Source organism: Pygoscelis adeliae, unplaced genomic scaffold, assembly GCF_000699105.1.
Source record: "Pygoscelis adeliae isolate BGI_AS28 unplaced genomic scaffold, ASM69910v1 Scaffold92, whole genome shotgun sequence".
In the NCBI taxonomy this organism is placed as follows: domain Eukaryota; kingdom Metazoa; phylum Chordata; class Aves; order Sphenisciformes; family Spheniscidae; genus Pygoscelis; species Pygoscelis adeliae.
The window spans coordinates 457,477-470,983 of record NW_008824306.1 but is presented as its reverse complement, the minus strand read 5'-3'; the positions used below and the strand labels follow the sequence as shown (position 1 = coordinate 470,983).

Here is a 13,507-nt window from a genome sequence, read left to right as displayed (position 1 = left end):
CATTTCCAGCTAAAATGGGCTGCAAGAGCAGCCTTCAGTTCATTCACGGCACGCTGTACCGACATCCCACCCAGCCCTGCAAAGTACTGGCCCTCGCAGAGCGCTCAGAGAGAAGCCTCGTCTCTTCATCGCACCGACTACTGAGGTCTGGAGCGACCTCCGTGGTTTACTGAGTGTAAAACAACGAAGCATCAGATCACTGTGGAGCCTGCGCTTGCAATGGTTATCTGTGTACTGCAGGTTTACCAATGAGTCTATGCACGTCTACACATCTGGGAAAAATACCATATATACATTTACTTAGCGCACAAATATCACAAGTATCTCTCTAAATATTTGTACCGGATGCCTGCAAGCTATAAACACGAGACTTTCTGATTTTCTATGTACACAAAGGCCAGAGTCAAAGCTAATTTTCACCTTTAATAAGCTCATGATTCTTTGTTATTTAGTACTCTGTAAAAAGGTATTACAGATGGGGAGATTATTGCAGTGACTTCTGAAGAACATGGACAGCCATGAGGCTGAAACTACAATATCGTATACATTACGTAGTCATTGATACTATCTACTACAGCATGAAGAAAAATACTTTTAAAATAAACAATCTGTAACGGAAAACATAGAAATGGAGCTTGCTTTCTTACAGTATGGTTACATATCTATATTCCAAGAATAACATTTTAAAAAATGCTAGATCTTGAAAGGTCATAGATAAAAAGAGTCATGATGAAGATGAACCAGTTTTGCCCAGAAATGCTATAATGAGCACACTGCACAGTTTTTCAGCAAATCCTAGTTTTGCCAAGCTTCAAGAGGCAAAAGCCTGAAATGTAAAAGCTTCCAAATTGTCTAGCTAGTCCGCTCGTCCTGCTCTGGAAGGCCCGGCGACCCACGCTGCTTCAAGACAGCGTGTCACCACAACTGTTCTTTGCTGACATGAATGCCATCGGGAAGAGCCGGTTGAGGTCCTTATGACGCCAGGCCTAACAAAAAGCCTCCAACAAATCCACTGGACACCACGATGTTCTGTTTGATAAATTCTGTTGACTGAAAAGAAAAATAATATTCGTAAAGAACCGAGTCAGTTGTGTCTGATTGTAACATTTAACACTTACCACAACCGCCTGGAAACAAGAATACTAACATTATGGAGGGGGGGGGAAGCAAGGCGTTTAAAAACGTATAAAGCTAGGTGGCAGCTGCTGGCACCAATGGAGTGAAAACTGACTCTCAGCTGTCTTTAACAATATGTTTAAAATACAGTCAGCATTTTAAAAGTCAAAATACAGAGGAATTGTCATAGCAATTTCATGCCAATACCACTCTTGTTTTAATCAAAACAAGACAGATGTTTTACAAACTCCCTTGGCAAAAAAGCATGAGCACTACCATCGCTTCAATTTTGATCACATGAAAAAACTTTAAAAAAAAAAATACTAGTGTGTTTTTGGAACACTAGATCATTGAAAAAGAAATACACTTCACTCCATTATGAGCCGGTTTCCTAACAACCTAATGCTACAAAAAACACGTATGACGACATGTGCATACAATGTTTCATTAAGTAATAGCACAGAGTATAACATGTTACATCAAACATGTGCCATTTCATAAATCCTCCACTTCAAACACTGCAGATATGTTACTTTCTTCTAATTGTGCAATAGTAACCAAATCTGGGGGGAAAAAAAGGAAAAGAAAAAAAAAGGAAGCAACCAAACACCCCCATCCTGTCCCACCCATTTCTGCAGGGTGATGGAGAAGGACAGGTTAAGCTCTTTGGGGTATAGTAGAAGCTAGAAAACCACCTCTCTTGAACTTCCACTTCACATTCGTGCTAAAATTTAAGGTAATCGTTACCAACGTATGTGCAACTCCACACAGGTTAAATCTGAGACGTCAAAACTCTTAATTACAGAGCACCAGTGTGGCTGCTGTTACCTTGCCTGCAACATATTCCAAGTCAAGATTCACAATTACTGAGAAAGAAACTTAGATAGTCTGTATGAAATTGGAAAATATGTAAAACGAGGCTAAACATACTTTTGTTTTTGAAGATAAAACGATTAAATAAAAGTCTTCAAATGACAGAATGAAATAGCCTCAGTGACACTGATCAGTATCACAGGCTACCTCTTTTCAACATAGCGTGTAACTGACAGATTCTGAAGACAGATACTCTTCAAACTGTATAATAATGAGATAAAACCCACAGCTGTAGTTATGAAGTGGTTACAGCTCTTCTTCGGAAAGGTCGGTCAGTCTTTTCCAACCAAGTACTTTAGTTATCAGCAGACTAAGAAGATTTGGGTTTTGTCTTTGTAGCTACCACGCTTTAACCACAACACCCTCAGCTTTTTACCGTGTCACGACCTTCCTGCTTTCTCACTAGCCAAGAATCTGCGCAGCCCAAACGGCAAAGCCGACGGCAGTCCCCAAGCCGTACCAGCTGCAGAAATGCATTAACTCTGAGGTTTGTGCGTCATCTTTAAGAGTGAACAAAAGCGAAAGCCAAATGAATAAAAGAGTACAATCTGATGACTTTTAATAAAACATACAGCCAGACCATTTCTGATGCCTTCCAATTTTGCACCTGCATTTTCAGCTAATCATCACCTGCAGTGGGCGGTAAGAAAAACTGGCTGGTAGAAAACGGTTTATCACCTTAGACTTACCTCTTCAATTAGGGTATTGATTTCGGGTGCTGCCTTATTTGCACGCTTTTTTAACTGTTTTTTTGCTTTGTTTACATCTTTTTCAACTCTCTTCCAGTCAACTTGTACGTATCCACTATGACTAGCAATCTAGGAAAATAAAGTGTATTTAGTACAGTTGTAGTTAACATTTTATGAGTCAAAATACAGTATCTTAGTGCCTGCACATTTTTTTTTTTTATTTTTTCTTTTTTAATTACAGATACAGGAAAAGACATTGTGCCAAATACAGCAGGTACTCTGCTTTAAACACTAGTATTTTCCACAGTAACAACAATTCCAATTAGAACAAGCAATGGCAAAGTTTGGTAGACTACTGTTAATTTTACCACTTCTCTATTGTTTAGTTGTAAAAGCTTTAAATAACAGTATTTTTCCTTCAGCATTTACTGTAACTTGTAAGAAAAAGAAAGAGAAAAGGACGTTCGTAGGGCAACAATGAAAAAACTGTTTCATTTCAGCTTCTTTCAGAATTGTAGAATTCTGATTTGTGACAGGATATTTGGGACTAATCAGAATCATCCCTAGAAATACTGAAAATTATTATTTTATCCTACATCATTTAAACTGTCCAAGAAAATTCTCATACTTTCTACAAAACCAACAAGTAGAAAAATAACACGGCCTGCGTACACCACAAGTTCTGTAACATCAGCAAAATGGATAAGTTTTGGGGGATTGTTCACACCAATTTACACTCAAACTCCCAAAACGCTTAAACAACATCCATGAGGTTTTTAGCACGTTTAACTGTCATCCCAACCCTTTGCCTCGTTTCTCTTACTAAGATTTTATCCTGGAAAAAAATAACATGTTCTGTTACTTGGCCAACACTGACAGTCCCACCAATTTCCTTAAGACAAGTCATGAAAGAAATACATATTTAAATGTTTTTAAGATAATAGCTTAAAAAAAAAAATCAGGCAATTACTGCATGCTCTAGAGAACAGTTAAAACAAACAACTCATTAGTTGGAAAAAAAGAGAGGAAGAATCAAAACTAAGGATTACTGCTTTTATTAACAGCTAAAACAAATAGATACAGGCCGCTAAATTTAAAGGTAAATGACTGTTATACAAAAAACAGTTTATGAAGAATAGTATTTCTCAGATCCTTCTTAAGGTCATGTTTGGCAAATTCATGTAACTTATGTAAGAGCCTTCTGTGCAAACGGTACAATCGGTAAATAAAATTCACAGGTAATGAGGTTCTGTGGAACAGATATTTAAATATACAATTTATTCCGTGTGGCATAAAAAGAAATGTTTGACATCGCTAACAGGCACTGAATTTTATTTTTCATGTAGTTCTTTCTACCAAATAACTAAAATTAGACCATCTAACTGGTTTTAAAACAGCCACAATAATTAAGCAACATATTTCACCACAAATAAGAATTTCATCATGCTGAAAAAAAACCCAACTAAAATGAAGCAAGTGTCAGACAGATTTTGTCTAAATTAAAATTCCTAAATGAAGCTCCTAAAAGACTACCTATGTAAGAAAGTAAACTTAAGTTTCCATCTTTGAACAAGATTTAAAAAGAAAAAAACAAAACCACAGTTCACTGGACAAATGCAAAATGAACTTATTAAATATTATACTCTCCTTTACTTCATACTTCAGAATATAACAAATTCATTGACCTTGCCTGTCTTGTAAAACCACTTATCCACACAGGCACTAGTGTTAGGCAGGGATAGCTAGTTAAGGACTGTCTATACAGTATGAAAATATGAACAAGTCACTGGATGACATACCAGGGGAAAAAAAAAAATGTCGCGCGTTGGGGTAATTTTTATAATATAAATTTAACATTACCACAAGAATTTCAAAAAGGCCCAAGTGTTGAATTGGTGCCTTCCAACTCATAAAACTGAAAACTAAATATGGACTGATCTACCCAGTCCAACACAATGTAAGAAATACTAATATTTTTGCTTGCTTGAAAGTTGTAAAAAAAAAAAAATATATATATATAAACAAATGGGACTTTAAGAGAAACATTTCATTAAGACTAGTTTAATTAGCTCAATTATCCATACAGTACAAGGATGAGGCAGAAGTTTTTAGTTAAGTTCTGTTTAGCTCTCCAGTAGTTACAGCTTACATTTGTATCAAAACTCCAGTTTACACAATAAAAATTATACTACTTTTCTCCCTGAACTTAGTAGCAGAAATCTTAAGTTCTGCTTTTGAGTTTTTGTACACATCTATGAAATAAGCAAGAGAGGGCAATGTTTTGAATACAAAATCTATAACTGAGAAGAAAAAAAAGAAAACTGTACTTCACTGCAGTGATAGTCAGAGCCTGTGTCGTGTCTACTTTGGCTGAAATCCTACTAATTATGTAACTCTGTATGAAAGTCCAGAAATAATCCCACTGAACTCAAATGTTGGCGAGACAGACTTCAATTTTTAGACCCTAATACATCATAAAAAACCCCTATTAGCTTACAACAGTAAATTTACATAAACACAAACTCTTAAAAGTTCATTAGTATTTTTAAACCCAGCCCCTACAATAATAGAGAAACTGAAAATAATAAAAAACCATTATCAGTTCCATACGTATATATATTAGAGTCCTATAGGTCTATACATATAGATAGATAGATTCTTAAAAGAGCCATATGGGGGGGTGTGTATATCTATATATACAGAACTCTCTATATATGTATATATGATAATGGAATAATATATATATTATATACATATCTCTCTCTCTCTCTCTCTCATATATCACATTAGTAGAATTTATTTTTGTTCAAGATCTTCCAGAACCGTTGAAAAAACAATGGGGTTTTTTTTCCTAAAAAGGCAATTGAAAAAATACATCAATTCAGGAATACTAAAAATACATGCATCTTGCTCTACACTAATCAAAGAAAACAGAGATCTAAAGGGAAGACCTCATTTTCCGGGTGATACTGGAGAGGCACGGAGAGGTACTTCGTTGTTGTGAAACATTATTAAGAGTAATGAGCAAAAAACATTTAAGAGCAAAAAAATTTCTATGGCACAAAAGAGTTTTAATTTCCTCAAAGACAAAATCTCTGATACTAAAAAAGCCCAGCCAAGCCCAGAAGGTACAGGCGAGCTCCCCGTGTTCAGTTACTTGCACAGCAGACAGAAGCCATGTATACTTCTAGGTATTTTCTGGTATTTAGGTAGGTAGCAACCCCCATCACACTCAACCAGTTTCCAGAACAGATCTGACAAGTCTCTAACTTCAATATATAGATAAGGAGGGACTGAGAAATGATACAACGTTTTTTGTAAGAGTTAAACTGCAGAGGCTCTTATCTTCAGCCACCATCTCCTGGCACAGCTCCACTGTAACCAGCGAAACTACTCCAATTTACAAAGGCAGAGAAACGAAGCCCCTCCATTTCACGTCAAAACCTGCCAGAAATATGGTATTTCTTTAAAAAACTGACTTCCAAGTACCATTTGCTTTGGCTGTGCCACTGAATGTTCCCTCAAAGTCTGCAGACATCAACTGTGAAGCGGGATATTCAACGCAAAACTGAATACAACTCTATTAAGTCCCCACCCCCAGAAGCATGTTGTTCTGTCCCCACTTCACTGAGATGCCACAACATCATCATGGCATGGTATCAACAAACCCCCGTACAACATACAGCCAAGGATATCTCAGAGTTTATTTTGCTTCTTGTGTTGTTTTCAAAGATTTACTTTTCTTAAGTTAGAAAATAACTTAATGAAAAACTGAATTGAATTCATCAACGGCATACTAATGGAATGAGGCAAAATATATTAGTGAAAGCAAAAATAACCGAACAAAAATACAATTTTATGATTAAATAACAGTCAACGCACAACGGAAAAATCTGCAATTTGTATGTTGACTGCAGAGCAAAAAGCAACAAAACCATTATTAAAGATACAGAAATTTAAAAACACAGGGAGAACAGGCACTCATTAAGAACAACTGTTTTTAACTAATTCCTTGTAGCAGAACCACGTAAGTTCATACTTCCCTACTTTTCAGGATTTCACTGAACACTGTGCTGTATAAACTAGAAGGTATATAAGGAAAACCCCTTACTTGCTATGAGAAATTGATTGTATTTTCCTTAATATAGTGCACGGGTATTGGTCTTATACCAGCATATTTGAAGAGCTACATCTATTTCCATACAAAGGATAGTTAATTGATCAAATTAAGCTGTTGACATATTCAGCACAAAGAAGTGATAACAGATATTAATTTTGAAAAACTATGCAAATTCCTTAATGTCATTTTTATTCTCTTCCTCAGACTACTTTTCATTTCATCTGTATTAAGACTTAAAAATTTCTAGATCACTTACAAAAATCTGAAAAATCTTTTTAGTTTCTTGTACAAACTGACACTCCAAAAATGTATTGCTTTCGGTTTCCTACTAGATTTCTTGAGATGAAGTCATCATATGCTGAAGAAAAAAATGTACTAGTTTCAGGACTGAAATGTTTCACTGAATGGGCTTTAGCCAAGAATCTTGCCTTCTGTAGTTCTTATTCTTGTTTTAGCAGGTGATTACAACGTAAATATTGCAATCAGGAGTTGAAATGAAATCTGCAACTTCAGAGAAATTTACAGATAAAAAGGAAGTTTCTGGTCATGTGCTGAAACGCTCCTCTGCCCACTCAGGGGAAGCGCTGAACATGTATTCATAGGGAAATGAAAATCACGATGTGTGATCTTTAAATGAAAAAATTAAAGACTACAGAAATGTAATTGCACTATAGAATTTATGACTCAGCTTTAAAATGCAAAACGTTTTGAATTAAAATGAAAGACCAAGGCATTTACTTCATTCCCTTCCAAGAGAATCTGATCTTACTTAATTAAAGATATAGACAACTCAATCAAAATACGCAACTCATTTTTCCTCTTGGATAATATTCCTGTTCACATACCCTGTAAATGACATCAACTAAGAAATCACACTCAAACATACGGCAAATCCATTTTATGTACAGGAAAGCTCCCCAGACTTCACAGCTCAACAAGCAAAAATACTGCACAAGTAATGTGTTTTAAGCAATTTCTATTTCCCTTCGTCTACAGGTCTTAGTTTTAACTTTTCAGCTTCCTGTAGTCAGAAGTACTAACGAAGGCACCTGCAGGCAACATTCTGCCTGCTACCCACGGGATGCCAGGCCTCTGTTCTGTAGGCTCTTCAGTCGTATTTAAATCAGAACTGTCATTAAAAGAATTAAGACCAATGGCATACAATATGGGAAGAGAGATTCTGATCTTTAAGTCAACTAGATGAAAAGCATGAGGAGTACTTCAAGGTCCACTGCATATTATGTATGCATATATATATATATATAAAAAAAGATTTCATTCTTCCCTCATGATCCAGAAATATACATTATGGGCTAAAGAAGTCCAGAGTACTCCATCAAATTGATTCATTTGATGGCATAGCACATCTTGCCAAAAATTTGCATCTGGATGATTCTAAACCATTTCAGATTCAACACCCTTGTAAAATTCATCCCTATGTTTAGGTACGAGCCCAATAACCAGTGATTTCCAGGAGATTTGAAAAGATCATCAATGCACAATGGTGAAGTGGAATGAATGCTAATACTATAAAGCTTCATATCAAAACTATTGGACTTTTTACATTGTTGTTGATGCTTGCTTTTGAGTAATTAAAAATAAAATACATAAAGTGTATTTGTTGAAAACAACTTAAACCAAATAGTTCCAAGAGCAGACATTCTCATGTAAGTGCCGCAGTTCAGTTATAGGTTCAACAAGGAGTTTAAAAAAACACAAACCCCAAAACAGTAGAGAACATGATCATGAAGGGAGTAAGAGTACTTCACACAACTGTGACATTTTGATGCATTACACAGCAACAGTCAGCGGTACTACCCGAGCCTTCCTGATCAACGGTTGACTGCAACAGCCATTACAATCAAAGAAATAACTAGAAGTGGGATATGCTTTTCAGAAACCCTCCAGGGTGATGTTGGAAAGAAAAAAAAAAATCTTTAACATCCTGCCTCAAAAAATGGTATATTATTTGCATGAACCTAAGTAGGCACCAGTCTATTTCCTCTAGAATGATTTGAGGAAAAATGACAGGCTCACGGGTAGTAAGACATGAAAAATGCCAGTAAAAAAATTAAGAATTACTTGGCATCTTACAGAAGGATATGTGAAATTCTCCTTCACTTAAAAAGTTTCTTAATCTAATTTAAAGGCTTTTTGGAAATACGCCCTCCTCTAACCACAACAGCTAATGAAAAATGCAAATGGTCATGCCAGATAACATCATTAAAAAATTTTGAACTTGAGATCCAATTGAACAGAGGAATGCAATGAAGCTATCAGAAGTCAGCAAAGCTTCAGAGGTTCCGCAGATATAAGTAGTAAATACATCACGGGGAGAGAGAGAGAAAAACATGGCTTCATAATGAGACCAGAGCACGCCCTCCAAGCAACTACCAAAGCAGCCTACTTCTTCTAAAGCACTGACAAAATTCTCAAACCTATTTAAAATAAATACAGCTTAAATTCCTTGATCTCCCTAACCTTAGGTTTACAGGCAATTCCTCTAATCTGGCAATACTGAATCCCATACAGCATCTCAGTTTCTGCACAGAGGTTTCTTTTGGCTTACTACAAACTATTTTACAGGATAGAGTAGATTCTGATTTACCACTGATTTTTAGAAATGTCTCTTTTGTACACAATATTGCAGCTGAAATGTAAGTTTTTGACTGATGAGACTAAAAAGAGGAAGTAGATAACAAGCCTTCCTAATTAAATTTTACTCAACAGCTGTGTTTTTCCTATTGTTTAGTAAATAACATTTGCCAACTTATAAAGCATGAAATGCTACATACTTGAAGCAGAAGAAAGCCACCACCTACTGCAGTTGCTGCAAGCTTTCCGACTTTCTGGAACAAAAATCCCGCACACCTTAGGAGAACAAAACAAAAACAAAACCCAGTCCAGTGAAGTTGTCTGCTGAACAATGCCGCACTCCAAAATTCCTGACTACAACTATTACTATTTTTTCATTTAACAAAGCAAATGTATCATTTCACATTTTTTAATTTTAAAATCAGAATATTTAATACAAACAATATTTAATTAATAATATCTAATACAAGACAACATGAGTAATGGTTGCTAGTTCATGGCTGTCTGATGGCCCCTTTAAAGTAAGCTTGAGATCTCCAGACGTTGTCTACACATAAAAGCTGTATGCTGCTTTTAGATGTAGCATGTTAATAAAGCACAATGTAATAATATAAAAGTGCCATTATAACTGTGCCCAAACAGAAGGTAAATATATTATACCATCATTTACATTAACTACACAACCCATAACTTGAATATCTTGGGTAAACAGAAGTTACATCCCTACACAGGAGTTAAAATCAGCGAGGCCCCTCTATGGGGACATGGTCTTAGTCTATTTCTAATGGATCAAAGCAACCAGAAGATTACTACCTTGTTCGCAGTCTCCAAACACTCCCACATCAAATAGAGAACAGCACAGATACCGATATCATAGAACAGTTTGGGCAGGAAGGGACCTCTGGAGGTCATCTGGGCCAGCCACCTGCCCAAAACTGGGCCAGCTGCAAAGACCAATCCAACCTCCAAGCTCAGTCAGGTTGCTCAGGGTCCTAACTGAGGCAAGTGCTGAATGTTTCCAAGGCTGATGGTTCCATAATTTCTCTGGGCAACTCTGCCGGTGTCTGACCCACCGTCCCACCCCAGCCCACACACACAGGGGAATTTTTCCCCCCCTGCATATGAATAGTGAATTCATGTTTATATACATGAATACACACACAGAGGTATATACATCTACAGACACTGAAATATACAGTTTCCAGAACTTTCAATAAGCCAGTTTTTATGTATGCCAGATGAACCATTCCCTAGGAGCTTCAGAGTTTATGTATACACATCTAAGTCTTAAAAATAATTAAGGCTACAGAGGCAAACAAAAAAACTAGACTGAGAGCTAAGCCTACGCTCCTCAAAGCTGTACTAAGCATGAACATGACAACTTCATTTTCACTCCGTTTCATCTTCCAAATCTTGCATAATTCTGTTTTAAAAGTTACTGTGCTACCATATTGTTGTTTTTCAATGAACTTAATTTTTTTAGAATACTGGAATAGACAAATACCATTCAAATACCTTTGACAAAAAACAAATACCTTGATGTAGCTGCTAAGACCGTGTCCACATTTTCCAGTTTAAGTTCTCATCCTTACTGTCTAGCTTTCACCATGAATTATTTTAGCGTAACTATGCTGTGGTATCTCTTTCCAGTAAACATGAGAGCAGACTGTTAATTTGTTCAAAATGGCTCCAGCTGAATTTAAAGGAAAAAAGGCTCTACAAAATGGGGCTCTTAATTAAAAGTATATTCTGCCACACATTTTTTTTTCTTCATTTCTTTTACCTGTAAAATATCTTAGCCATAATATCATAACTAGGTTTCTAAATCTATGCTAGTAAGGAAATATGCTTTTCCATAAAAACAAAAGTTATATGCAGTAATTTTCCATTTATTCTTTGTACTTTCAGAGTTCTGACGTTTCCCCAAATCCTTGTCAGAATAACTAGCACCAGTTCCCTTAGCTAACCGGTGTTTTACCAATACTACAAAACACTTTAGAATGATGAGTCAGAGTAACGAGTTAAGAAATTGTTCACGCATGAATAATCTTGATCAATGATAAACAAAATCCTGTTAGAGAAGATACATTTATCTGCTTCAAATAGCCTTGGAAAGGGATCTTCTAAGAACAGTAAAAGGTCTAGCAGAGTTATGAAAAGTGATGCTCCCTCACCAGCCAGTCATGCCGCCCATCACAATCTGGGTAGCTACAGAATATTTTTCTACAATTGGTCCTGAATTCCGGCCAAACACACGATTCCACCAATGGTGACGCCGTGCATATTCTGTTAAATCCAACACTTCATAGGAATCATCATCACTTTCATGTTCTTAAAAAGAAAAAAAAAAAAGAAAAAAGTTATTTTCTCAGTTACACAGTAAATTAACAATCTATGTAAAACCCCCAAATATTAACAGAACCGCTTTTGGTATTAACTGGCTAATCCAATGGTTTAAATTGCAGCATACAGGCCACCTGTGGTCCAGCAGCTCACAGAACAAAGGATTTTGAGATTTTATGCCATAATCTTCAAGGTAAGGAAGAGAAATCTATAGAGAAGCTATCATCTATAAAATCCATGACTGGCACAGAAAGGGTGAACAGGAATCTCCTACCTGTTCAAGCACAGAAACCAAGAGGTATCAGATGAAACTAGAAGGTAGCTGCTTCAACACGAAAAAAGGAAGTCTTCCTCTCAGCTCCTTCACCCCCCACCCCCCGGAAGCCCCGGTTAAGCTGTGGAACAGCTCAGTGCAGGATACTGTAGATACCAAAAGCTGATGTGGACTCCAAATAACAACAGAAAAATTAAAGGGGGGGGAAAAACCCACCATGGGCTGTCAGACACAAAGACAACAACCGTAGCTAATGAGGTCCTCGGCTGAAAATCATTAGAAACATTCTGAGAAAGTATCACTACATGCTTACCCTGTTAAATCTTTCTTAGCTCATCCTGCAGCTGATGGCTTTCCGACACAGGATGCTGGGCTTTCATCTGGCCCACTACAAGTGCTTTTACGATCTTAAGCAATGCGAAACACATCTAATGCAAGAGAAAGCACACATGTCTCTTCTGGATAGACCAAGACTTTAAAGGATTGAGAACTTCTGGCCTAGTGTTTTCCTCAGAGGGCTAGGCGCTAGCATATGCTAATAAGCCAAGAACAGACACTTCTGCTCCTTTTCCACAACAGATGAAATGGATGAAGCTGGGGCTTCAATTAAGTTCCATACTTGCAGTACAATTCCGTCAACATTTTCAAAACAGGCCTCCTACAACTTCAAATTAGAGATCCTAAATACCACGTACACTCAAACATCAAAGGAAAGAGATGGTTAAACCTTTTTTTAAAAAATTATTTTAAAAGCGTGTAATAGTTCTACGGATGTACCTACATGAATTAAAGTCCACGTCAGTTAATATTTAAGGTGAAATGTAAGTTCAGCAATGATGCTGGGACATTGCGAAGAGGAAGAGGAGTTAAATTACTACCTAGAATTACAAAGAAAGACTGTAGATATAAACATTCCATTAAGAATGTCAGCGACTTTTTTTAACTCTTACTACAAGTATGGGTAAAAGGTTAGAGAATGCGAGAAACACACATGTAGGTATGAATTCTTTCCCTTTATTATCGCCTAAGTGTTCGTGAGTACTATAAAATAAATAGCAAGACCCATAACGCTAAAAAGTTGTTATTGAATCTTTCTTTCCAGCTTTGAGGTATCGAGTGCAAACTGTTTAACACCTTTAAATGGCGAAGAACATAAAAACGCTGTCACAGACTGTTAGCTCCGTCGATTCTGCCCCTAAATTAGTATTATTCAAATCAAAACTCACACAAGTATTAACACGGTGCGTGGAAAATAATAATGCTAGAGCATTTTCTATTGATGAAAGAAAATATTCCTTTCCTTGCAGGACAGTATTATGCATACTCTTCACGCAGATAAAACCGTGCCCGTGCAAAAGGGCGTCACACCGTAAGGCTGGACCAATACACTTCAAGATCTGTACGCTAAAAGATGTGGAGACGACGGAGGCTGGGGAACCCGCTCCTGCGTTCCCCAGCGCGCCCGGCAGGTTCAGTTCCGCAGCCTCCGGCGGGGCC

The 13,507-nt window shown here is 36.8% G+C and overlaps 1 protein-coding gene across 1 annotated transcript in view; it reads right to left on the bottom strand.

Moving 5' to 3' along the window:
• Positions 1 to 403: 403 nt before the first annotated feature.
• Positions 404 to 13,507, bottom strand: part of FUNDC1 (FUN14 domain containing 1) — a 26,010-nt gene continuing 12,906 nt past the window's right edge. Inside the window, exons 2-6 of the mRNA XM_009318905.1 lie at positions 13,335 to 13,494; positions 11,568 to 11,724; positions 9,594 to 9,669; positions 2,679 to 2,807; positions 404 to 1,050 (exon numbers count right to left, since the gene is read on the bottom strand). Of these exons, the coding sequence (XP_009317180.1) occupies positions 973 to 1,050; positions 2,679 to 2,807; positions 9,594 to 9,669; positions 11,568 to 11,724; positions 13,335 to 13,494 (600 nt within the window). The 3' untranslated portion in view covers positions 404 to 972. The remainder of the gene's footprint in view (positions 1,051 to 2,678; positions 2,808 to 9,593; positions 9,670 to 11,567; positions 11,725 to 13,334; positions 13,495 to 13,507) is intronic.